Below are 27,533 nucleotides of genomic sequence, written 5' to 3'. Positions count from 1 at the left end.
TTGTTTTTTCTTCTCTTTTAATTAAAACTGCAGCACGGTAAGTGTTGATAGTATTTCACTTCAGCATACATGAGAAAAAAAGATATATATAGTACACATATGTACAATACATTGAAAATGTCTAAAATTACAAGACCAGACAGGGGGGAAAGCCACTTACACACAAAATAGTTTTGTACACTAACAGTATATTAGATGGTATTTGCATCAATTATTAAATTTTTCTGATTATTAATGTAATGGGGGGTTGATTGGGGGGTATATACAGTATTACAAACTTGTTGGGCATCAATACGCCCGAAAACCTCTTGGGTTTTTGTTCTCCCTTGAAATTAATTGCATAATAAATAAGATATTGAAGTGTATCACAGGGCAACACAGACTTGTGAAAGAGAAGGTCACGACTGCCTGCAGAACCCAACGGGCCAAGAAAAAAACATCAAAAGACTTATTAGTATTTAAAAATAATTACAATTTAACAGTCACAGATACATTATGAACCTAGGAAATTAACAAATTAATTGCAAGTTCATCTTTTAAAAAATGCAGTTCTATCTTAACCAAAAATACATCAGCAAAGCATTTTATTCTAAGTGTGTTGGTATCATCCTAACAAAAGCAAATAAAAATAAAAGTGCCAATGACAGTTGCTAATATGAAAGCTGAATGAAATATTCTTTGTTTTTCTCATTTTTTCCAAGACTACAATACAGAGGTTTCAGGGAACAGATGGGGTGCCAGTGACTACTGTCCCATGTGTAGTTGTCAGTGGGGGGAAGGGGGCACTCCAGACAAGGGAGATTTGGGGAACAGCAATGCCAGTCCAACGGCAAACGCATTTGAGCAGGAACCAACTCATCCTTGATTCACAAGCACAAAGTGCGAGGCACAGAAAAGCTTGACTTCTACTTGTAGCAGGGCAAATCAAGTATAAGAAGTGGCAGAGGTACAAGGACTTCTTAAAATTTGAAACCAAAAAAGTCTAACAAAAAATCTGAATATATTTCAGATGAATGTGCCATTTTTTTCCCAGACAGAGATATACATTTTTTAACCTAAGCCATACAAACACACTACTTAAAGTAGTTAAACCAGCAGAACAATGTCACACTAATATCTTGTGCCACAATAATTCAGGCACTAACAACCTTCTGGACTACAACCAAAACATTTTTTGATGTATTTCTCATTCTGAACCTCCACAGAACTAAGCTCAAAAACCACTGAGTGGACTCTTTCTCGAACTGAGGGAAGGGGGAAGGAAGAAATAAACTAGGATCAAATTATTTTTACTAACTGTACCACTATGTCAGCATCTAAATGATGAGCTAGAAAATGCTTAAGTAAAGCAGTATTGTTTTACTATTGTCTGATCTGCTGGGGGCCTATTGCAACTCCGCAGTAATTGTTAAAATGCCAGGCCTACAGTGGAAAGGTACATAAATGCCATTTCAAACTAAGTGCTTTGACAGCTGCAACATTTTCTTCATTTTAAAACTTGTTTTAAAACCCCTACGGACTCAGGCAAATACCAGGCTTGTAAAATAACGCCCTGTGTCACTAAACCCTGCTGAAACATGCCAGCTAGCAGACATTGATGACAATGAAGAACAGCAACAGTGGCTGTGGTCCTTTTTAAACATTGCTGGGAAACGTTTCAAGCACCAAAAAAAAAGGCGAGGGATGAAATCCGATTAGATTGACTTCAACTGGTATAATAGGAGCAAGCTATTAACCCATTCTTGCCACTCCAAAGGGCTATAGCCTGGTCTCTCAAGACTGACAGGATCAACAGGCACACGTGTGATTTTACATTTTAAGGCGAAACATTTTTTTTTATACAGCTGATGCAGAGGTGATGCTGGGGGCCACTGTCAATGTTAACGGTGTGGAGGGGGGAGTGGCGACACAGAGTAGCTCTGCTCCCTTGGCTAAAACATAGCAAATATGCAGTGCAGAGAAGCCTGCACCTGAACTGCATTGGTCTATAGAATAGTACGGTCATCAGCCACACTGAGCAGCCTCAACGTGGAAAACCCAAAGCCAAGAAGGAAACGCAGCAAGCACAAACACACCAGTGCCCAGTATCCCAGGCACACTGGGCACTGTGCATCAGAGAAGGCCAGACAGAGATATCCATACCATCAGTATGGATGCAGAAATGGCAAGGCTCCGTGTTTCTATACCAAAAGGCATTGAAGTGGAAAATGATTGCATGCGTTGCGTTTTTAATGCCTCTCTTGTGTATTTATGTACATCTACACAGGGGGCTCAAACAATCTTCATAATCTAGTCTGCAAAAAAGACCTAAGGAAGTAAAACATTTGTGTGCTAAAGCTGATCTCTGACACTGAAGTCCGGGGGGGTGAAAGCAGGTTTACAACAGTTCAGCTGCAGGCAAAAGAGCCTTGGATTTAATAAAATCCTGCTTGCCACTTATCTGAACCCTGTGTGTATATATAACTTGCAGTCCATAAAGACATGAAGGGGCCTCCTGAGGGGCATAACTGGTAAAGGCACTATCTTGAGCACAGGCTGAGTTTTATGATCGCGGGCTCAACCCTGGACTACCGTACATCACTAGCTGGGACTCTGTGACCGGGATTCCTCACACAGCAGCGCACATTTAGCTGTGGGTGGGATCATTTGGCCTGGGCTCCTCAGTGACACGGCTAGCCCTGCGGACTCCTGAGTGATTGCAGGCAAGCAGCGCTATCTGTGAGGAACAAGCTTCCCCTCCAATCTGTACCAAACCACTGGTTCGGGGCTGTGCTGTGTGTGAGGGTCATGCCTCCCCTCCAGTCTGTACTGAGCCCAAGGTACGGTACTGTGCTGTGGGTGAGGGACGTGCCTCCCCTCCAGTCTGTACTGAGCCCAAGGTGCGGTACTGTGTTGTGGGTGAGGGACATGCCTCCCCTCCAGTCTGTACTGAGCCCAAGGTACGGTACTGTGCTGTCTGCAATGTGATAAGGACAAGTAGCTGGAACGTGAGCGGGTGGGAGGAGTCTGCATGCACTACCCTGTGTGCAGTCACAGAGGTCAAGGTCCCGAAACACACTCAACTGGCTATTCCAGATTCAGCACGTGGAACAAAAAGATAATGGGTAATTCTAAATTAAAAAAGTAAGAACAACAAAGAACCAAACTGTACATTCACGCATGTCATCAGGTAGAAAACAAACAAAAAAAATGACCACAGGGAGGCAGCGCATTGATCACAAAAGAAAACAAAATCCCTGGGCACTTGTGCTGACTGGCTGTAACCGTTCATCTCAAGATGCATACACATGTGCACTGTGACACGGCTGTTCCTCCCCCGGCACCAGCACAAATCTCCCGCATCTGTCCACAGCCACTGCAGGTCACTACTCCTGGCCCTGTGCAGCCATAGCAAAGAACTTCAAACCCTCAAAGAGGCCAGAGAGAACCCAGTAACCGTACACAATTAGACTACGGCAATATTAAGTTAAGGGCTGGTTCAACGGACCAAGATTAGCTATACTCCTAAATTAGTTTACGCGGAATAATATTACTTTGTTCAAGATTAGTGGTCTGTGAAACCACTGGTAAGGGATCAGGGTAAGAATCAAAAACAGGAGATTGTCGTCTCTCTCAGGGAGCCAGGATTAAACAGGGTTAAAAACGGTTAACAGGGTAAAAAAGGAAGTAAATTAAACCGTTTTGATCAGTTAAGAAAAACGCTTTTCTTAAAAGTCAGGTCATGGTTCACCACAACGACTTCCAAGACACAGGAGGACCCAAGGATCTGCGAGTCTGCCTTCTCCTCCTCCCCCCTGCACGCCCCAGGCTGGGGTTTCTTAATGGAGAGGAGGCAGTGAGGTGTGTGCCAACGACAACGAGAGCACGTTACACTCGGCTCCAGCGTGTGCATGCAGGGAGCTGCCCAGTGCTTAAGATCCCCATCTGTGATGTATTTTTTTGTATTCATTTCTTCTGGTCTTCAATCCTTCCTTGCACAGAACAAATCCGATTGTCAACCCAACCCTTCAGAACACGAGGACTGCCCAGTCTGCAGCTTACGAGGAGCTTGGCTAGAACAGCTGTAACTGAAGACAAAAGAGGTGGCAGCGGTGGTGGCTGTTAATGGCAACGTCCTGCATAGTAAATAAAGAGAAACAAACACTAAACAACAAAACATAGCACCTCATTTTGGAAGGACTCCTGCAATAAAAAACAGGGATGCTGTGTGCTGTAAGAGGTGCCAGATGCTGAAGGGCAATCTGCATTTCGGAGTTACGTACACAATGCCTGGGACATGAACAGTCTGTGAAGGTTTGCGATGGTACCGGCATCACGGGAGACAAGAAAGGGAAGATCCGCAGCAAATCAGACAAAAAACTTGTGTATGTGCGCCTGCGGAACCATGTATAACAGTACGATGTTCGGTACATGCTGCGCAGGGGGAGTGATACAGCTGTACGGTCTAGTAAGAACAGGTGAGGAGGGGTCAGAGGTCGGGGATCAGTAGGAGGGATAAAGAGTCCAGTCCCAGATGTTTATGGCAACACTAACAGGAATCTCCACAGTTGTCCCAGTTCATTCCCAGTTGCCGCTGTGCTCCAGGCCAGGGATGGGATAGGATGTTACAGCACTGGGGTGTAAGGTGGAGAGCAGAGGAGGGATAGTGAGGAAAAAAAAATCATCTGGGCACTTCCTCTACCCTCTAGCCCTCCTCAGGTCTCTGGCCATTGGTTAGTTCTAGGCTCTGATGTTATCAGCAGGGCTGCGGTCATCATCTGGCAGCAGGCTGCGACTGTGGGGCCATGATGACGTGGGCGGGGTTAGGCTCGGCCCGCTGGCTGCCCATGCCCGCCAGCACAGACATGGCCACCGCCTCGGCCGCGGCGCGTGCACTCAGCCCATTGGGTTGAGCAGCTGGGCTGGAGGACAGAGAGCTGTGCTGGATGACCGGGGCAGGGGAGCCTGTAGGCTCCGAGGGGTCCTTAGGGCTCTCCTCTCCCACTGGACGGACAGAAAAATGGACACAGTGAGCTCACTGGAAAGGACAGCCAGAAGAATAAAAAATCTGACAAACCAAAGGACAGGCAGGCATTCACATACTTATAGACAGTTTATCATCATCTGTTAGTTTCTCTGAAGATTACGCAAAATCTATTTCAAGTTGTAGAATGCCGTATATGAATTATAATAATTACACAGGTCAGAGGTGTTCTATACTGGTACTGGAGAGCCTCAATCCAGCAGGTTTTACAGATTACGACGAAATCACCAGGTTTCAAAGGTTTGGAACAATGTGATCAGCTAAGCAGGTGATTTGTTGAATTAACTTATTTTGAGAGCATTTAAGCCTTCGTGCCTCTCAGCCCTAAAGCACCAGTGATCTCCTAAAATAATACATGGCTTGCTTAATGCATCAATAACTTACAGGTGTTCCCAGGATTCAGAAACAGATGACCTATGAAAACTTAACTAGACGTAGGCTCTCCAGGACAAGGGGAAGGACAACCCCAGACAGGGGCAGTGAGGTCAGAAGACCACAACAACACCCCTGACCTCACATCACAACAAAATCCAGCTCATCTCCTGCCTCTCTCACCTAAGTAAGCATTCTTCTTTTGTAGGGTGGTGACAGGGCAGTCCTTGTGAGCCAAGAGCAGTTGCTTTAGATGGGCCACTTCATTCCGCAACAACGACACCTCATTCTGATGCAAAGAAAACGGAACATGGCTAATTAATCGCAGCGTAAGCACACTCCGATTGCATTGAGACTAACAGGCTGTCACTGTAACTCAGACTATACTGAAATCAGGTTTTTGTTGGTTATTTTAGATTAGAACTACAGTTTTAATAGTAGTAAAAGCAGCAGTAGAAATCCTATTTAGAAAATATCCATGAAGAAAAGTATGTTAAAGGAGCAATTGTTTAACTTTCCCATTAACAAGGCATTTTCATGAAACTGCTTTAATATTTAGTTCTTAGACACACAAGTCAAACAATTTTACGTTCACTGCAGAGGGAACACTGTTCCAGTTTGGTCAGTTGTTAATCGTTGTCCCACTGACGATTGGGCATGAATATTAATACGTTCTCATCCAATCACTACTGGAAGGAAGAACCTGTGAACCCATGCTGCATGTGGTGTGAGCGCACCTTAACAAACCTTACAAAGGAGGAGACCAATGCACTCACTGTGCTCTTTAGTTGCTAGTACTGGCGGTCCCCATTATACATCGGGGTTAAGGACCAGAAAGTTGCAACTGGTAGGGAAATGACATATAAAGGAACATTTTCACCATAAGACAAATGAAAGTATGTAAGGTTCAGGACCCCAAGGGCATAAACTTTGACCAGCGACTTAAAGCGGGAGGCTTTACCCATAGGAATTAACTAAATAAAGTCAAGATTAAGGGCAGCACAGTGGAGAAGTGGCTAGCACTGCTCACAATGCTGGGGCCCTGGGTTCACTCCCTGGGGTGCTATCTGCATGGAGTTTGTATGTTCTCCCCATTTTTGTGTGGGTTTCCTCCAACAGCCTGAAGACATGCTGGCAGGTTCATTGGCTTCTGGGAAAATTGGCCCTGGTGTGAGCATGTGCATCTGTGTCTGTCGGCCCTGCGATGGACTGTGTCCTGTCCAGGGTGTACCCTGTCTTGTGTCTGCTGCTTGCCCGGATAGGCTGCAGCTACCCCCCCAACCCTGTATTGGAAGAAGTGGTTAGAAAGTGGATGGAAGCCAGGTTAAATTAGATTTAGAACAATGAATTAGATTTAGTGTGCATTTACTTGTAGCTAGAGTTAGTTTCCTAAATATAATAGCTCAGGAGAATTAATATCTATAAGCAATTATGTAGTTAGCCTGAGACAGGATTGCAATGTACCGTTCACACACAGGTATATACATGTAACAATAATGCATAAAAAATAATCCATAGAAATAGCGTCACTAACTCCTTCTGATTTGTGGTTAAACCTCACTTAACCGCTTCAGGAAAGTGAAAACACTCTAGCACAAAACCTTTTGCTAAAAGACATCACTTGACAAAACTCCCCCCCCACACTATGTTCAAAGGGGAAAGGGGGCCAGACTCACAGACAGAGAGACGTTCATGGAGGTCAGCTCCTCCGCCTTCTTCTCCAAGGAGTTGACCCACAATTTGCGTTTCTGGCGGCAGCGGGAAGCAGCAGCCCGGTTTCTCTCCAGGAAGCGCTGCCTCCTCTCGTCGGGGTCGTCATCCGCTGCCCGCCGCCGGCGCCCACCTGTGGGCTGGGCGGGGGACACCTGCATGGGGGGGGGGGGTGGACAGAACGGAGTGAGTGAGGGTCAGCCCACCTGGAAGCAGGACAGAAGGTCTCAAGGATCTGCAGTGTTGTGCGAGACAGTTATAAGGTGTGTCTGGTGTGTGTCTACTGAGCCAAGGGCACTGCGATACCTGAGGATGTGCAGAGGAGGTGAAGACTGTGTTGCAGCACATACACAAGAAGCTGCGTGTAGAGTTACAGAGAGAGGGTACAGTACACTGCCTGTTGGTGTGCCAATGACTGTGTGACAGAAGGCACGTTAGGGTACTCCAGTGTGTATGTACCGTGTGTGTGTTACTCTCAGTACACCTGTGCAGTGCTCCAGTGTGTGTGTGTACTGGGCAAGTGTATCTTTTATGATACTTTCATTAAGCTTGTGCAATGCTCCAGGTTCTGTGTGTACTGGGTGAATGTACAGAGTGTGCTCTCTAGCTGAGGCTGTGCAGTGAGCCAGGTTCTGTGTGTATTGGGTGAATGTACAGCGTGTGCCCTCTACCTGAGGCTGTGCAGGAGATGGCGCATCAGGGTGCTGCACTAAAAGCTGGCTCTGCTCCTGTCTCTGGGGAACCATGGGGCTGGAACCCATGGCCATGCCCCCTCCGTTCGGGGCCATGGGGGCTTGCTGGGACAGCGCCGCCTTCAGCCTCTGGGGACAAGTTACAGAGAGATCCAAGAGTAACACTGAAAATAACAAAGAATGGAGCTGCAATACGTCCAGACAAGCTGGTATGAGGGAGCTGACTATTCTGAATTCGTTATCACAAACGCAAGGTTACATTGGAATCCACCGCCCCTAGGTTGCTGCAGTTGAGCTGCTCACCATCTTGGCCTCGGAGTGCTGGATGTGGCCGGAGGGTGAGGATGAGCCACTGCTACTACCCAGGGGAGGGCCGGGGATCCCAGGAATGTTGGGCACCATAGACACCGGCCTGGCCAGCTGCACAGCCACACAGATACAGACACAGCATTATTACCACATCAGTTTAAAGTTAAAACCACAGTCAAATGATATGGTTTGTAATGCATTCCAGTCATCTAATCTTCAATGCCACAAATCATGGTATCTAACATTAGCTACAGCCAGCAGGAATGACAGCTGGGGTCGAAACCCAGGATATGCAGACTGTGACTGATTCCTGGATGATGGATTCCTTGATCTTACGTCAGGAAGGCCCTTTATCCCCACGTCTCCGAGAAACATAGTAGTTATGCTGACACGTTATTTACCTAAAAAAATGGCTATCAGAACGTTATAAAGCTATAATGAAGCTATAATTATATACTGTATATATATATACTTCATATAATGAAGCTTATGAAGCTATAATTGTACAATTTATTAAATCTAAAAAGTACAATTTGGTCATCATGTTGCAAACAAAATCCTCTGCAGCCCAGAGAAGAGCGACCAGATACATTTCCAGGCATAAATGGCCTGTCATGACAGGTGCAGACGTAACAGCGAAACAAAAACCATACGATATGAAGTATGGGGTTGCGCATTTACAACTTAATGCGTTCTGTACACAAAGGGTTGAGGAAGAGTGAAACAAGCTGCCATCAATGCTGTGAAAGCGACAACCACAGCCAAAAAAGCTGGATGAGCCAGACAGTTTCCCTTCATTCCTTCATTTGCAAACTGTGTAGTTCTTCAGTCCCAGTTCAAGGTTTATCTTATACAGCACCATACTCTTAGTGTGTTGCCGTGTCAGGGAACTAAGGTATGCAGACAGCTGCCGCTGCCCAGGACACTTACAGAAATGACCGAGGGCATCTGCACAGGGGGCCCAGGAAGGACTGGCACTGCCTGACCATTGGGTAGGTGCATCAGTACTGGGTAGGGGCCCGTGGGAGACCTGGAGAGGGTGAGAGAAAGCCAGGAAAGAGATACATAGAATGGAAAGGAGAAAGCAATAGAAAAGTCATAGGTGACCAAAAACAGGGAGAAAAAGAGAGAGGGAGCAAGGGCAAGAGAGAGGGAGGAATGAGAGACAGGTTACAGTCTGAGGGAGTGGCCCTGATTACAGGCAGTAATGCAGACGTATCATTGAATGAAGAATGTGTCAAGGCTACTGCACAACTGGAAAAAAGATAGAACAAACTGAATAATAAGACAACATTAAGGCACACATTAGTAGCAAGTTATCAAGTTTTCCTTTTGCTTGTTTTCTTGCCACCGTGGGACTCGAAACATATAAAGAGCACAGCTCTTCCTTGCCCTTGTCAGGATTCAATCCCTGTCATTCACGGGCCCCAAGCACGCACACCGCCTCTCCCTGGTCAGAGGATAACTCCCCTACACCAAGACACCGGTGCTCTGCTATGGCAGAGCTCGGTACTGTCTGGATTTCAGAGGGGAGACTTCCCTTCTGTAGCTCTTTCAGTTCACTGAGCCTGTTACGCCCGCAAGCTGTCTCCTTCATGAACATGTTACTCTTGTCCGCAAAAATAGTGAGCAAACTGCACTCTCCGTACAAAAGAAAATGAGCTCACCAGCGGTCCAGAGAGACTGGCTTTTCATGAACACTTTTTTAATTTTCTTATTACATACCCACCCAGACAGGAATTGCAAACTGTTTTCTTTTCACGTGGCTCTCCGCAAACGATTCTGGAGAGAATGATGCGTGGAGTGGACGCACTCCTCCAACACGCTCGCCTGCCACTTGCCATCTGGCAGGCCACTAGCTCCACTAGCTCCACCATGCGTGACAGGGAGCTAGCGCCATCTGGCGCCACTGCACGCCTGCAGGTGCCTGGCAAGCTGCAGAAGTTGCAGATTTGATAGGAGCCAAGAGAGTCTGGTCTGGCCTTCTACTCCTGGCCCTACCTCCTGTAGGCACTCGTATGGCTGCGCACTGCCACTTAGGGAATCCCAAATGCAATTGCTTTTGTAATCAGACTTTTATATACTGCCATGAAGAGACAAAGATACAGAAATACAGTTTTCCTTTTGTATGCTGCCTGCATTTCTAAAGCCAATACCGCCTTGCTGCCAATGTCTGTCCGATGTTTAGCGGTTCCCTGACTTAGCACTGGGCACGATAAGCAGAAGACGCCTGGAGCACTGACCCGAGCTGCCGATTGGAGGGGGGCGCCTGTGTGATGACAGAGGTGGGCGAAGGCAGGGTGGGCTGCAGGGCCTCGTAGCCCAGGTGCAGGGGCAGCGAGCCTGGACGCACGATGGTGGGGGTGGGGGCAGAACTGACTGCCGGCTTGGGGGGATTCTCCTAGGGAGAGTGGACAAAGGCAATGTAGTAAGGTTACGCTGTAGTCAATTGCCTTGCAGTTTCATGCAATCAAACACCACACAGCATCGCTAACCTCTCTCCAGCCCACAAGCAAACACAATGGTGGACCCATGTAGGGTTAAGTCTAATAATTCATCTTTTCTGCGTAACTCCTGTGTAGCTAAAATATACTGGATCATGGATTTTACCACTACCCACCTTCGCAGTTGCTCAAGGAGGTCCTGTACAATGCGCAAGGCTTAACTACCAGGTACCACCACGTTTGCTGTTTTAGCTTGGTTTGTGTGTAATGTTATTTCCAGAGTCAATGCTGATCTGGAAGTAAGACAAGCCTCTGTAAGCCCGACTGCAAAACTAGGGGAAGAACATGGCCGAAGACGAACGGTCAAACCTCTCTCACCTGCGGCTCCTTGTAGTCAGACATGCTGGAGGACATACTGTCAGGACTGCTCGGAGGAGAGGAGTCAACCTCCACAGGCTCCTCCTCTTTGACTTTAACCTCTGAAGGGGGCGTCAAAGTCATGTCCAGGGCACCAGGCTGGGAGCTGGCCAGCTGTACTCAAAGAAAAATAATCGACGCTCACAAACTTGGCAAAATCTATTGGCAAAGTTTACGTAACTTTACGGGGTTTATGGGAGTGAATTTTCATTTACTGATTTAAATGTTATTTATAAAGGACAAAGGACCCCCCTGAACTAGTTAACCCCTGGATGTAGATCTTCCTCTCTGGCTTTCCATCCCTGCACTTTATTCAATATCAAAATCTAGAATCACCAAATACTTATTACATAACTGCCCAATGACAATCCCCATTCCATCTCAGGAGAGAATGAGGCATGACAAAAGACAACAGCTCTTACAAGAGAAAACATCAGAGGAAGCATACTTCACTCCCTCTTGAGCTTGTATAGGATTGATGCCACTTGGGAAATCACAGTAGGGGAACAGCAGTCTAGTGACATGACCTAGGTTCAACCCAGCAACGTCTGGGCCAAAGAGCTCAGCCAGCCCTCCAATGCTATCACTTTTGCAAGCGGGACCATGCAGTTCTCCTGACAACCCCATTTTAAAAAACTTTCGATCCTTCAGTCACTTTCAGAGAAATCAGATTCCCATTTGTCTCTGTGGCATGGCACTGACTGGAACTGCTTTCAAACTCGGAGTATGCAGCCGCTGACACCAATCAAAACAGACCAGGAGCTATAACAGCGGTGGATCAATGAGGAAGGGAGTTTTGAAAAAACAAAAGGGGGTGAATAAACAGTACCCCCCCCCGCCCCCCGCCGCTGCCCGCCTCACCAGGGGCTTGCCACGCTTGTCCTCCTCGTCCTCCACGACCTTGCGGAACTCCTGCTCGAAGGAGCTGGCCAGCTCGTTGAAGAGCCCCACCTCCTCGCAGTTCTTCAGGAAACGCGTGGGAGTGGGGGTCTGGTCTGGGGAGGCAGAAGAAGACGGTATGGGAACAGCCTTTAGGCCATGAGAGAGATATACAGTTAGATCACTTAATTTTCCAATTGTTCAGTAATACAGATTGTAGTTAACTATTCAGACTGTAAGAGGCGAGAACACCACTGACATGATGTTATTCACCCTTCAGCACCAATCAGCTCAGCCTGTTGGTGGATCTGAAGGCTGCTCTTTTCTCCTAGACCTCTGGACCACAGTTGTCAAACTAACATCCCAGTATAGGGAACGGAGACACCTGGTTTACTATTTGGCTAACACTTTTATCCAAAACAACTGCTGTACCCATTTACACCGCTGGGCATTATACTGGGAGGAATCCGAGTGATGTCCACTTGAGCAAGGTACGACAGCCGTTTGACCACCTGGGACCTGAATCCAGAGCTTTCCAGTGCTGAGACCAGGGCCCCTGTCACTGCTCCATACTGCTGCCTGAGAAGGCAAACTGAGGCGTGGACTTGACTTCTGGGTCATGACAGGTCCCCAGGGCAAAGCTCCACAGGGTTACATATAGGGAGAGTCTTCTGCTCATAATCTTGATTCTTTTTTTTAAATCAGCCCCAAAATACAAGTTAAAGAAAAGGGGCAGTTAGACTTAGAGGCTCTCTAAGTCAGAATCCCACAGGTGGCAGCTCTGCGCTATTTTCTCCTCATCCAAGCACAGACACTTAACTAAAAGCATGAATGTGCTGTTCCTCTAATATCGAGTAAGATTTCTACTGCAACAATACATCATGAGAAGGGCAAAACTAACCTCTCTCACTACGGTCTAAACCCAGCTGACGTTCCCTATAAGTGGGTGAACACAGTGTTGGAGGTTATACTGAGAGCAGGTAGCAAATATCTCTCACATATTATGGACCTGCCCATGGATACAGTGGCATTGGCAGTTTATACACATAACCTTTAATAAGTTAGCAAACTTAAGTATATCTTTTGAATTCTCAGTTAAGTATTTGGGAAACTTTTTGGGTGATCGACATTAAACCAAAAGGCAGATATACTGTATATTGAGAGTTCATCTAGCTGCTAGTTAAAAAGCACTCATATGAAAATGGTGCATTAGAGAACCTACAGCAACTGAACAGTGGACTGATACTGTGAATGAGAGAAGATAACATTCTCAATCTACAGTCAGAAACCTTTAACAAATGAAAAAAACGACGTCCCCATTAAGACCTGATTTCACTATGTGAAGGAAAATGCTGTAATATTTCTGTGTAAATCTTACTGCGTCATTGTGTTTTTCAAAATGATTAAACAAATCATTAGACAAGTCTGCCATGACACCAGTACATTTGAAGGGAAAATGTTTCTGTATTTGATCACGTCTCTGTCAGCACAACGTAAACAGCTCTAAAAAATGTAATTGTAAACTAAAGAATAGTTTCTTTAGTTTTTTAGTTTTAGGGGAATAAAAAAGCTACACCTCTATATAATTGACATGAAAACTGTTAATTAAATAAATTTTAAAAAGTTTAAAAAGGTCGCCATGGCACTATTCAGAAGAGTAGGAGTGTTAATCCCAGCGTCCTGGCTAAATTCCAGTCTGTTCTCCCTAGTTAAGCCTTCATTCAGAAGGTGCGACAACTTCTCTCTCCTGCCCCGAGAGGCTGTGCAGAGGGGCTACCCCAGGCGGACACCCAGGTGGGACACACTTCAGTACTTCAGTGGCAGACGTGGTGCATCTCTCTCTTTGTGTGAAGCACTTGGGACTCATTGGGATGAAAGGGGCTATATCAATGCAATTAATCATCAGCAAATAATAAATGTACATGATTATAACAATACCCTTTGCGGATGAAAAGTTATACTAATATATGGAATAAATACAACAGTGGGGAAAAGATGTGCGTCATCCGCAGCCCAGCTGCCTCTCTCCAGTGCCCCCAACCCACTTTAACTCACCTGCAATGATGACAGAATCTGTTCTGGCAGGACCGAACTTCAGGGTCATCTCGTGCTTGTGTTTGTGGACAGCCAGGTGGTCTTCGTTTGTAAACCTCTGCAAGACATCAGGGCGATGGCAAAAACAAAACTTAAAAATCTAATTAAAGCACTGCGCTGAACAGCAGGGCAAAAGCAGTGCTCATTTTAGCGAAAGTCCACATCTGTGAAATTTCATGTATGCTTGGCTTGCTGTCATGTCCCCTTTCCCGTGGTTTCTATGACTGCCTTTGACCCAAAGCTTCTTCAAAAGTCTGAAACTAGAATCATTATCGGGGTTGCGGGAGTCTGTAACAAGCTGCCCAACTATGTTGTTGAAGCCGATACCTTGGCTTCTTCCAAGAAACCTGCTGATAAAGCCCACAGATCAATTACCTACTTGGAGCCAAACACACCAGATGGGCTCATTTGTAACTGTTCTAAGCATTAACAACATAAGTACAGTCCAATGGTCATATTACTTCTCTTCGTGAGTCAATTCCCTGGCTTCAAGTCCAGAATTGAATTGGAAAATCTTACTTATGACTTCCCAAGTTTGAAATGGCTTGTCCCCTGCTTCTGTGTCTATGCACCTGGAAACTGGAATGCACTTCCAAACATTATTAGGGCATCTGACAAAGTGAGTGTTATAATGTTTTAGAAACAAAGAACAGACAATACTGGATCAAGAATCCCCCAGGAGGGCACTGGAAGTCCACATCTGCTCCTTTGAACCTTCTTCCAGTCATGATCCATAAAGGTCTTCCGGAGATCATATGATTCGGATATCATAGAAATGCCCAAACACGACCAGATTCTAACAAACAGTTTCTTGACTATTATTGTATTAAAATACACCCATCCATCCATTTTCTAACTGCTTCTGATAATTCAGGGTCTCAGGGGAGCTGGAACCTATTGGTTCAGGACAGAACACTGGTACATTGTAGGCCAGAGAGTCACACACACTCACATTAGAGCTAATTTTTCCCCAGAAGCCAATTAACCCACCAGCAATGTTTTTGGATGGTGGGAGGAAAACACCCAAAGGAAGCTCACAGGAACACAGGGAGAACATACAAGCTCCATGCAGACAGCATCCAAGGTCTGGAATTGAACCCAGAGCCTCAGCGCTGCAAGACAGTAATGCTAACCACAATCACAAATCGGAAATCAGGGACGTTTTCTGTAACAGCAGACTCTGATCCCTGCTTCCCCAGTAAAGAAGTTCCTTAACAAAGTCCAATGCTGTGCTGAGGTCATCTCCGTTTTATTTTGGGGGTGAAGGGGGGCGTTTGATAGAAAGATGTATCAATCTGTTCCTTGAAAGGGACTCAGCACTGACAAGAATTCAGCAAGGACACCAGCTCTCTGAGGTCTTCAAACACTCTTATCAATCTGGGTGAATCTTGAAGGGGCTATTCTGGAACTACTCAGCCAAAGCCCAACTACCTGCAAAATTCACACTGAGGGCCTTTGAGCAAAATCTATCTTACCTTCTGATGGATGGAATTGAAATTAATCACTTATTACTAATAAGTAACTCGGATCCTGCTTAAGATTCCCTGTTATTAATTATAAAGATGACTATGGGGCAAGTACAGCGTGCTACCTTTTATTTCTGGGTATTTCTGTGCTTCTATGTTGTACAGTTTTAGAAGAATACCACTTTTTGTGGTCCATTCCCCCATTTTAGGTGAGCGTACATATTGGGACAAATTAACTCAAAGCAGTATAAAACTTAGTATTTAGTTACAAATCCTTTGGACACAATAACTGCATCAATCCTGCAACACTAGTGACATCACCAAACTCCGGGTGTGTTGATTCGAGATGCTTTGCCAAGCCTTTGCTGTTTGTTTTAGGGGCTTTTGGACTTCAGTTCCGCAAGTGAAATGTACGCTTGATTGGATTTGAATGGGGAGCCTGACATGGCCAGTCTAAGACTCTCCTCTGTTTCTCTCCTGATGATCTCCTTGGTGGCGTCGGCAGTGTGTTTTGGGTCACTGTCGTGCTGCGTGAGGAAGTGCAGGCCAATGAGTGTGGAGGCAGTTTTTTGTCACAGGCAGACAGGATGTTTCTACACAGTTGTGAAGTCATTCTGCCGCTACAATCACTGGTTACGTCGTCAATAAAGGCGAGTGAGACAGTTCCAGGGGCGGCCTGCATGCCCAAGCCCCCACACCACCTCCAGCACGCTCACAGGGAAGTGGGACTGTGGGCTTCGGATCGTCTGCCCTTTGTTCCGGTCTCCACACTTGCACCTTGCCATCACTCTCGTAGACATCTGTCCCATCTGTCCCATCTGTCTACAGCACTTTGTTCCAGAACTCTACTGGCTCCTCTCTGTACTTTCCAGCAAATTGTAACCTGGCCTTTCTATTTTGGGTGCTGATGAGAGGTTTGCATCTTGTGGTGCAGCCTTTATAATCCTGCTGTTGAAGTCTGCTGGGAAAAGTAGATTGTGATACTCTCACCCCTGCACAGTGGAGATTGCTGGCAATTTCATCAACAGTTGTTTTAGAGTTTTTCGTCACAGCTCTGATAATTTTTCTATCATCAACTGCAGTTGTTTTCCCTGGCTGACCCGGTTGTTGCTTTTTGCTAAGCACAACAGTGTTCTTTTCCATTTCAAGATATTCCAGATTGCTGATTTTGCTATGCCCAGTTTCTGTGCTGTGGTTCTGGTTGAATTCTTCTTTTCTTTCAGCATCCAAATTGCTTGCTTTCTTTCACAGACAGCTCTCTGGTCTTCATGTTGGTTTAGGCCAACAGCCTCTAAAGGCCGACAGCAAGGGGAAGAGTGAAGGCTAAATCAACACTACACACTCACAGCTCTTTAATGTGCAGAATCGGTGCAACAGGAAACATCAACCTGATAAGAAAAACCTGGCGACCAATTGTCCCAATACTTTTACTCAGCTAAAATAGGGGTATTGACCATAAAAAGTACTATTATTCTAAAATGGTATCACACACAAGCGCTGAAACACCCAGAAATAAACGGTGACATGCTGTACTTTTGCCTCAGTCACCTCAAATCCAAATCGTTTTGAGCATACAGCAAAATGGCAATTTTGACTTCACTGTCCCAATACGCATGGAGGGTACTGTACATCTTAAACATATGCCTTCCCATGCAAATAATAATCAATGGCATTTTTGTCTAAACAATGGCAAACTCCCATGTTAAAATGAACTAGAATAATTAAGTCAGAAGGCACTGAAATCTGGTAAGTAATCTAAAATCACAGCAATGTAAATCCTACTACAGTAGGTGATGTCAAGAATGCACCTAACTGTTTCTTGTTGTGTTTTAAGGTCATTTCAGGGGTATCAACCAGGGCTGGAAACTGACACAAAGGCCCCCCTTGGCTGAGAAGACAGGCTGCAGGTTAAACTGAAGAAGCACAGCAAGCGAGGAAGAGGAGGGGAGCAGGCGCGCACCACACTTGCACATCTCCAGGCTATTTCTGGCACAACATGAGCTACAGTTCTGCAAGCGAGAAAGTGTAAACACTGAAGTGTGTGTGTGTGTGGGGGGGTATTTTTAGAAAGCACTAAAACACAGCAGCGATAGCTGCACAACCCAGAAGAGCTTTTCCATCCGCTCAGTAAGAGACAGAGCTCATTCTTAACTCAGGTGGGCAAAGATAAAAGTGGGAAGTCTATCACCAATTAGTCTTCACATGTCAGTTAATGACACACCAGAGTCTACCATCACTTAACACCGTCTCAGGAAACCCCGATGTAGAAAACATTAGAAAGCTTTACAAACCAGGAGAGGTCACTTGGCCTGTCTGGCTCATTTGCTTTCTAGTATCTTATTGATCCATAAATCTTGTCCAGTCATCTCTTGCAGGACCCTTGGCAATCTGCTTCAGAAGCACAGCTGGGCAGTTTACTCCTAACACCCGCAATGGCAGGAAAATTGATTTAAAAGCATAGGCTACTGTTCTGAACTAATATCTATAGTGTCCGTCTGGCTTCATGGCTGATTTTGTTTCACCACAACTCAAGCAAACGAAGAGTTCTAAAGCCATCAGCTATGAGCAAAGTAACAGGAAAAAAAGGTTTGCGTGCAGGGCAGATTCTTTCAACAGCAACCCTGCTAGCTCTTGCAGTCATGACCTTTGACAACTTTTTTTACTGACAGCGCACAGGTGTTAAAAAAATGTTTAGTACGTGCACCGACAAAAAAAACTGGTTGTGATCGACAACAAGTTCCAAGTCTAAAAGCATTTAATCAGCCGTATCTGAGCTGACCTTTGTCAGATAGCTTGCCGTCTGCAAGAAAGGCAGGACTCAGGCCCTGCAGCAGAAGTTGAGTGTATTTTGATTTTCTTCCGCTGAGCTTTAACATGGTTACAAAGAATACAAAAAAGGATGCAGTACAACTGCTTTAGAAATCCATCATCCAAGGAAAATGCACTAATGCAGGCAGTAGCACCCACCACCACAACACTTTAAGCTCTGAAACAACAAAACCCACAAAACGTATCCACTGAAAATCAATTATTAGTTTGATCTCTATAAGCCCAAGATGAAGACTACTACGGAGAGCCAGAACCGAACCCCAGGCCAGAATTTGCTCCAGTTTCAGAATCAGGAGTGAGACTCATATGCCTGCTGTACCACACACTGACTCCAAGGTCACTATCAGTAGCGTAATTAGTGACAATGAAAACACTTATCATAACTATTAATCAGGAAAAGAAAGTGAAAAAGAAGCACACTTACCTGCCCACAACCAGGGGCATTGCACACGAAAGGCCGGTCGTCCCCCATTCTTGCAAGCAGACTGCAGTGTAACTGGGGGAAAGGAGAAGAGAACATTTTTGTATTAAATAAAAAACCCAGCCTGAGACACTGTTGTGACAAAGTATGGAGATGCCTCAAGTTGTACCGGCAGCCGCACAGAGAGGAGGCAGTGTGTAAAAATAAACCAGCGGGAAGAAAAGGCTGCTGTCGAGGTCTCCCTGGTGATGCTCCCCTCCCGCTACGCACCTTCGCCAGCCAATCAGCACCAGCTGCAGCCCGCTGACGTGCCCAGCCAAGAGCTCGTTAACACCTCAGCGGGCACTGTTACACGGTCACTGGCTCCCAGTCCCTCACCTCAAGCCAGCAGCTCACACTGCCTCCAGCTCCCTCAGTTTACCAGCTCTAACCAGTAGCCTCAGTCAGTACTCAACCTAGCATCTCTCAGCTCTAACTGCTGGCCCACCCGGCCTGCCTCCCTCCCTCCCTCTCTCTCTCAGCTCTAACTGCTGGCCCACCCGGCCTGCCTCCCTCCCTCCCTCCCTCCCTCCCTCTCTCTCTCTCTCTCAGCTCTAACCGCTGGCCCACCCGGCCTGCCTCCCTCCCTCCCTCTCTCTCTCAGCTCTAACCGCTGGCCCACCTGGCCTGCCTGCCTCCCTCCCTGTCTCACCTCTAACTGCTGGCCCACACAGCCTGCCTGCCTCCCTCCCTGTCTCACCTCTAACTGCTGGCCCACACAGCCTGCCTGCCTCCCTCCCTGTCTCACCTCTAACTGCTGGCCCCCACAGCCTGCCTGCCTCCCTCCCTGTCTCACCTCTAACTGCTGGCCCACACAGCCTGCCTCCCTCCCTGTCTCACCTCTAACTGCTGGCCCACACAGCCTGCCTGCCTCCCTCCCTGTCTCACCTCTAACTGCTGGCCCACACAGCCTGCCTGCCTCCCTCCCTGTCTCACCTCTAACTGCTGGCCCACACAGCCTGCCTGCCTCCCTCCCTGTCTCACCTCTAACTGCTGGCCCACACAGCCTGCCTCCCTCTCTCTCTCACCTCTAACTGCGGGCCCACACAGCCTGCCTCCCTCTCTCTCTCACCTCTAACTGCGGGCCCACACAGCCTGCCTCCCTCTCTCTCTCACCTCTAACTGCTGGCCCACACAGCCTGCGTCCCTCCCTCTCTCAGCTCTAACCACTGGCCCACCCGGCCTGCCTGCCTGCCTCCCTCTCTCAGCTCTAACCAGCCTTCCTCTATCACCAAGTACAATGTTGATTTCCATGACAATCCAGAAAATGACCTCCTCTTCTATATTGAAATGCTCTAAAAACATTTTAAAAACAGAATTCAGCTTTTTGTATTTTTTCTTTTGTTTAGAACAGGGATTTCAAGGCCATGGATTACCAGACTCCATTCTAATTACTTAATTGAGGTTATAACTGGCTTAATTAGCCAAGATGAATGTGATCTTCTGCCTATAAAACCTGATGGGCTGTAGCTTTTATAGGTTTTATGGAGCTGTAGTTACTATAAAACCTGTTACAGACCTCAGCTTTTAGATCCAGTTGACTGCGATTGGAGATCGTGGCATTATAAATCAATATCCCAGATCCGCCAGCGTGCACATCTTATTAAATATCCAGAAGCCAATGGAGTTTGTAGGTTACAACTCTGGATCTCTGCCATGACGCACTACCGCTGGCTCAGCATCTCTGGCGCTTTACAAAAATGACTCTTCTCCTTTCCTGCACCCCCGCATTCTTATTCCCGTTTTCAAACGGGTCTTCTTAAACCTGAAATGCTCCACTTGAGAAAAACAGCAATTATTTTTTTTTAAATAAAGGGTTATTAAATTTAAATCACTACCAGGAGGAGGGAAAGAGAGCATTAAAGTTTCATCAGCCACCCCCAGCAACCCGGTGTGAGGAGGCATTGCTCAAGATCTGAAAACACGTGAGCGAAGTGGCCAAGTGGCAGGGAACCCGCATGTCAGCAACACACTTAGAGCATGCAAATGTACATGTGCTGCCCGGCAACTATATTAGGATGCTTCCAGGCCTATCAAGTCCACGGTCCTACGATCTTTGTATACACCTCTTCAATTAAAGGGGAACTACAGTCCCAGTTTCTCAGGGTATTAAATCTTGGTAACAAAATAAATTAAATAAATGATATTGCAGAACTTTGTGAAAGTACTTGGTTGCCATGCTGTTGCTGGCAGACAAGAAACTGCTAGTCTGGCCATGGGTGAGTGTGAGAGTGAGAGTCCGTGTGAATTGGGAAGCAAAAGTCCCTGTGGCTCACTAGTGACTGTAATTAAATGAGAAACACGGCTTCCTAACAGCATTAATTCTTTTTTGAACTTATGTATATATTTTAAATGATTCCTTACTGTCAAGCGTTTGGCTGTTCAAAACATAAAGGTGACACAAAACAGGGGATCCCATCAGCAGAGCGTCAAACTGTTTCCTTTTCCAAGGGATATTGAACTAGCCAAGAGATGGGTAATAAACCTGTCCCATCGATAAGTTTCTCAATGAGATTCAGCATGACATACGAATGAATAAGTACAGGTTGTGCAGCAGACATTTCACCCCAGAAATGTTCCAAGGTGATCTGCATGCGGAGTTAACAAGTAGTATTTGTCAGAAAATCCATCTCAAAGTTGATATATTGAATACAGTTCAATGACACTCATTCAAATCAGCTGTTCGATGACGGCACTGGTTATGGTGCAGCAAGTCCTACAAAAATACAAGACCTGCTAGAACTTTTCTTTTAGATTAAATTTACCACAAAATCACTACAATGTAAATGACAGAGCACTTCTGCACACTTTGAAAATAAATATGACTATATATTAGCTGTTTGGCAGGCTGCTCTTTTAATTTGCAAAACTTAAGATCAAGTATCTAAAAAAACATTGCCTTGAATGTGTCAGTTTTCATGAAAACATTTTAATTTAATGTAGTTCACCACTTGGTCTAAAGCATGTTTATAATGTAATAGGGCTGCTTTCACATCGCCGGAAGTTTAACTGCCTCATTCTGGAGCTCAAGACAAATGACGGCAAAAATGACGTTGAAACTTACGAGATGTAAATTGGAGGCTGTACATACCACCGTGTGTGTGGTAGTTTTTTTACACTGTGGTTTGAAATGCACTCATTACCACCCCCAAAATGTAGGAACAGCACTGCTGTTATGCTGTAAAGAGAGCACAACTGGGAGCAGTGAGAACTACAGTAGCTACATTCTACAGCCATGACAAACTAAACACCCCCAAGAACCAGCCAAAGCTCCACTTGTCCCAGAGTATTAGGACCTAAACAGAATGAAACACCAAGCACATCCATGCCAAAAGGGCACCCAAATCTGGTAAAAGGAACCTGCTGTTCTATTTAGACACAACACACTTAACGATGGCAAGAATTTAAATTTGTTCCAGGAAACGGAGGGGAAGGAGGGGTGGTATGGAAACTGTCTGTATCTGGAGAAGAAATGAGAAGTTGATTAAGTAACGGGGGGTCACTGCTTCAACAAAATAAAACAGTAATTACAGTATGCCTCCCAACATCTAAAATCAAATGTAAAAGTCGCTGAAGTGTTATTATAGTTTTCATTTCACAACATTTTCTTCAGAAATGTACAATGTAATTTTAACCCAGTCCTGGTTAAAGTCCTCTCATGTAAACTTGGATCACTCCTGGTCAGCAGGTGTATCTTCACAGCCCTGCACGGTCGCTCCCCTGCACTGCACAGACCCGGCTGCGGTCCGCCACCCTGGCTCCCAGTGTTTGAGACAGCCTGCTAGGAAACTGACTAAACAGTCTGTATTAATAGATCGTGTTCTCGCCAGGAATGAGCTGGAACTCTGCTCGCTACAGGGAGGGAGGGAGCCAGAGAGATGGGAACAAGGGGAAGGAAGAAGGAAAAAAAAGAAAGAAAAGATGGCCTGCAGTGTGTTCAGTAGCTTAGTGCAAGAGCGCTGGGCTGTAATGTGTTCATTAGTTCTGTGGTGGATGGTGTGCTGGGCTGTAGTGTGTTCAGTAGCTCACAAAATGGAGTGCTGGGCTACAGTGCGTTCATTAGTTCTGTGGTGGATGGTGTGCTGGGCTGTAGTGTGTTCAGTAGCTAACAGAATGGAGTGCTGGGCTACAATGTGTTCAGTAGCCACGTGCTTAAGAGTGTCAAGTTGCAGTGCGTTCAGTAGGTCTGATACAATACCAAGCTGCAGGATGCTCATTTCCTCAGTGTTAAGAGTTCTGGGCTGCAGCATTAAATTCTGCTGCACTAAAGTGTGAAAACATAGTGTGTTCAGCCCCTCACTGTTAGAGCTCCATACTGTACAGTTTGTCTATGATGCTTAATGACTGTGTCCTGAGGTCTCCAAACCAAAGCCACCGGGATATCAAATGTGTTTGGAAAATGCAGGTCAACACTTTCCTTCTGCAAGGAAAACCTTAGTAAAAGAAAAACATGAAAGTGCATCTAACGTCAAGCAGGTCTCAGTAATTGACTATTGCAAACACCCTTGTCCACTACGAATGCTCACACTTAATGTTCCCTTTTACTTACTAGAAAGATTCAAGAGCTACATCCTCAATCATTCTCTCTCTGCATTTGTCACTTGTGAGTAGGGACTGTTAAACAGACAACCAGCAATCTGCTCTCCAGTAAGAGTGAGGTGAATTGGCATGTATAAGTTGTATAAGGACAAAAGCATGTGTGCACCACATCTCCTCCAACATCCCGCCTGTCAGGAGGTAGTGATCACTGGTATGCACAATCACCTGAACTCAGAAATCGAGGATCTAGAAGCAAAACAGATCTGGAGTCTGAAAGCAGGGGTAGAAGGGCTCCAGTAACTCTGGTTTTCAAACTTTCCAGCTACACAAAAAAAAGATCTTACTTAGCATAACTAATCTGCTGGTTTTTCCAAAGGTGTGGACTGCAGTAGGCTGGAACACGTGCAGAAACTTCCTTATGTCGCCTGAAAATGTCTTGTGTGTGCATTTCCTCTTAGAGGTCTCCTGAGGAAGGATCCTAGAAGAATCCAAGCCAGAATGTTTCACACATAACCATTAAAATCCATCCATCCATTTTAGAACCTTTTTATGCAATACGCGGTCATGGGAGTGCCAGAGCCTATCCAGCAAACAGTGGGCACAGGGCAGGGTACACCCTGGATGGGACACCAGTCTATCACAGGGTACACACAAATTCACAATTTTCCCAAAACCCAACTAACCTATCAGCACCTCTTTGGCAGCACATACACTAAAATTGGAACAATACCAGCATGTCTTCAGACTGTAGGAGGAAACATCAGCACCCAGAGGAAACACAGCGAGGACATACAAATGCATCGCAGCTAGCACCCCAGGTCCGGATGTGAACCCGGGGACCCAGCGCTAAGCAGCAGCAAGGCTAACCACTGGACCACGTTCCTACCCTTCCTACTCTTTAGAGACACGCGCGGGTTCTAAAGACTCAGAACAAGACATTCGTGATCAATTAAGCAGATGACTTCTATCACCTGGAACAACTCTGAATAGCCGTAAGATTCCAAACAACAGAGTTCAAATTAATTGTCCAGCTGATCAATAACCTCTTTAGAAACTGAATCAGAAATGACGAAAGGTGACCTATAAACCCTACTGGATTGGGGTTCTCCAAGAACAGAGACTACACATCACACATTCAGGGTAGATATAACTGACTGTGAAGTAGTGAAGAGTATATTGCTTTCACTGAGGTCCAATACGAAAGAGCACAGTTCAAGCCCACGGCAGCTGCTGTAATCAGAGGTGTGCGATTTCACTAGAGCAGCTTCTCTCCTAGGCCACACGCCTTGAAGGTGTGCTCTTTCACGTCTCTTCCCACACGGGTTCGCATCGCTGCCAGCACCTCACTCACACTAACAGCTGCCGCTGCAAAAAGAACAAAATATGGCCACACCAACTACTAGAGAAATAGGCTTGAAAATATTGGCTTTTACTATGGAGAAAGAATGCCAACAGGATTCTGGAGGCAGATTCTGCTCTAGGCATGACGATGCTTAGCACTGCTGGGGCCCTGGGTCCAATTCCGAACAGGGGGTGCTGCCTGTCTGGGAAATTTGGCCTAGCGTGAGTGTGTGTGTCCTGCGATGGACTTGTGTCGTGTCCCATCCAGGGTGCATCCCCTCTTGTGCCTGCTGCATGCCGGGATAGGCTCCAGCACTTCCACAAACCTGAACAGGATGAAGCAGATAGGAAAGGGATGGACACATGGATTCTGAATTTGGGCAATGACAACTTCAAAATTTCAGTTTTCGAGTTAAAATAACAAGGACTGATAAAACAACATAAAAAAGCACACACAGCTCACATTCTCCGGATTAAAAAGATGGTTGGACAATACCAGCTGGCACTATGCCAGAAAAAGGCTTTTAACAACTTCTGAGGAGCAGAGCACATTCTTTACATTCGATATTTACTGTCCTCCAGCCTGGAGATACTCTTAGGAGTCCTGTTAAACCGTAATTTGGGATGGTGGGGGGCTCAATTGAGAATTGTAACACCCTCCCCCCACCCCATAAAAAAAAAACTACCCCTGGTCTTCTTAATGATTGTTTTCACATTTTAAGTGCAGAGGTGAAGGAGTGTTGTCTGGAATGTTAGCGATTTTATTTCCACAACGAAGCCAGCTGGCAACAAACAGGACGTGGAAGTGTAGTTTACCTCTTTTGTTTTGAGTCAGTTTACATCTTGCATCTCCTACGTGCCCGAGAGACCAAAAAAACAACTCACCAGTTATGACAGTGGTTCTATTTTCGGGTAGGGGAGGATGGCCATGGTTATGCGTGGGCGTTTATATCAAACTCTTAGAATCGTTAAAGGAGTTCCTTTTCCCGCTCCCCAGACAAGACAGTCAGGAGACCCAAGTCCAGTTCAAGCTCCACATCTTTCTCGCTCTTAATCCATGGCTTCAATGTACTTGCAGCCTTCCTCACCGCCACAATCACAGCAGCTGCTGGTAGGGTATCAGTCTGCCAGGTCCTTAACCTGCACAGTGACTCCGGGAGGCCCTAAGCAGCCCTCAACCCACAGGGCGTCCACAATAGCCAAGCAGAACACACTGTCCTCAGTGACAGGACACAGACAGACAACATAAAGATCAGATCCAGCTGCCTGCTTGTGTAGATGGGTGGGTAATGGTAGTGTGGTTTTGCAGTGATACAGACAGGAAGAGCAGACAAACGATGAGGCTAGAGACAGGATCACACAGACAGGCAGATAGATGGATACAGTATAATGACAGACTGGTAATTTGTTACCAACAGAACATGATATATTGATATACGTCTCTCGTGGCCTAAGTGAAGGCTCCAGACTTGATCCTCCCATCAAACAGGAACTACAAAAGCTAGATGATAAAACAGCACGACAGCTTGATTTCACATGTTCACAACTAATCAAAAGCTGCTATATGCTATCGGATGAATCCCGTTAAACGTCCAAGTTACTCCAAGTAGCAAGTTAATAGAAAGATTTCCACCTCGCTCAGACTATAAAAACAGTCAGCGAAAACTAAAATTGCGTTATGAAAAGTAATTTACAGGGGAGGGCAGCTCATTTCAAGTGATTTCTAAAAGAAAAACATTAGGACCAAAGCCCTAGTCCAATGCACAGGCCCATCTTCTCTAACTTTAAGATTAATCGCTCTCCTGCCTGAAGTTAAACGTGATGCAGGCTTATTTACGTCTTAAAACACATTTCCCAAATACAGACCTGCCTTCGTGCTCATCCAATTCCAATCAACTTTTAAAGCACGTTTGTTATGCGAAGCACTTTCCTGTAAAATGTGACACTCTCTGCACCGAAATGCATGCTTCCCTGCACAAGTTTGCCCCAGAGAAGATTAAAGTAACAAACCACTTACTTCGCTGTCCCTTTAAGAACTGGTCTTGAATCTACTATACGGAAAAACTTTATCATGCAAATCCTTAACTAAGAAATTATAATAATAAAAGAATAGCGAAACACCACCGATTCGTACTTTGTGGCCGTCTACAAGAAACAAGCATAGACTAGCTTGACCCTGCCCCTTCCCGCCAGTACCCGCCCCTCGGTGCAAACCGATTGGTCACACACAAATCAATCAGGAGGGCCCTCCTCGATCATTGGCCCTAGAGCTGTCAACAGAACCTGACAGTTGGTCCTGATTGGTCGACTGAGCTGCCAGTGAAGGGTTGGAATTTCCCCCTTTCCACCAGTCCGGAGAGCGAGCGTCACCCGAGCAGGCCTCTCTCGGTAAAGGAGTCTGGCAGACTGGCGATCACAGCCCCAATCTCCCACTGGTACCAACGGGACCCGCAAGCCGGCCCCCGTTCAGTGACAGCCCGGCCGCACACTCCGCTCCAGACCCCTACCGGCAGCAGCGGTCGAGTACAGGACCGGAGGGGAGGATGCGTGTGAGTCGGTGGCGACTTGGAGGGGAGAAAAGAAGGAGGAGGCGGGTGGGGGGGGGTGTTAGAAAAACAAATACACTCACGCAGACACGCCAACAAGTCTGTTAACCCGCACACCTCACTAAAAATAAAAACAAAACCTACCCAGCGACGCTCACGGCGCCCGTTTCTCCCGGTCTCAGCCTGGGGTGGCGGCGGGGGGGGGGGGGTCGTGTGGACACCAGTAACGGAATGTTTACAAACTCACCCCAGCAGCCCCACTCTCTCTCCCTCGCTCGCGCTCGCTCTCTGGAATCCGACACTCTCCCCTCTGGCCAAAGCCTCGCGAGAAGTCCGTGTCCGTCTCGGCAACGCTCCCCCCTCCCGCCCCCGTCACCACTGCTGGTGCCTTCTCCTCCTGCACCGGCACACG

General features: G+C 46.2%; 1 protein-coding gene across 4 annotated transcripts; it reads right to left on the bottom strand.

The window, feature by feature from the left end:
- Window positions 1-27,533, bottom strand: LOC148678416 (cyclic AMP-dependent transcription factor ATF-7-like). 4 transcript variants are annotated; one of them, XM_088633506.1, is made up of 12 exons: window positions 27,369-27,533; window positions 18,660-18,731; window positions 13,902-13,998; window positions 11,829-11,962; window positions 10,929-11,081; window positions 10,350-10,507; window positions 9,037-9,136; window positions 8,101-8,217; window positions 7,777-7,926; window positions 7,072-7,260; window positions 5,579-5,684; window positions 1-4,983 (listed from the first exon to the last, which is right to left on the bottom strand). In XM_088633506.1, the coding sequence occupies exons 2-12, from the start codon at window positions 18,705-18,707 to the stop codon at window positions 4,754-4,756; spliced, it is 1,482 nt and encodes a 493-aa protein (XP_088489632.1). In that variant the 5' UTR covers window positions 18,708-18,731; window positions 27,369-27,533; the 3' UTR covers window positions 1-4,753. The 4 variants fall into 4 exon arrangements, with proteins under 4 accessions (XP_088489632.1, XP_088489629.1, XP_088489630.1 ...); XM_088633503.1 differs by having other exon boundaries at window positions 27,266-27,478; XM_088633504.1 differs by lacking the exon at window positions 27,369-27,533 and adding an exon at window positions 26,593-26,736.

This window comes from Lepisosteus platostomus, chromosome 1 (genome assembly GCF_059453375.1).
Source record: "Lepisosteus platostomus isolate fLepPlt1 chromosome 1, fLepPlt1.hap1, whole genome shotgun sequence".
Lineage (NCBI taxonomy): Eukaryota > Metazoa > Chordata > Actinopteri > Semionotiformes > Lepisosteidae > Lepisosteus > Lepisosteus platostomus.
Note: the sequence above shows the minus strand (reverse complement) of the source record. Positions and strands in the feature narration are given on the sequence as shown.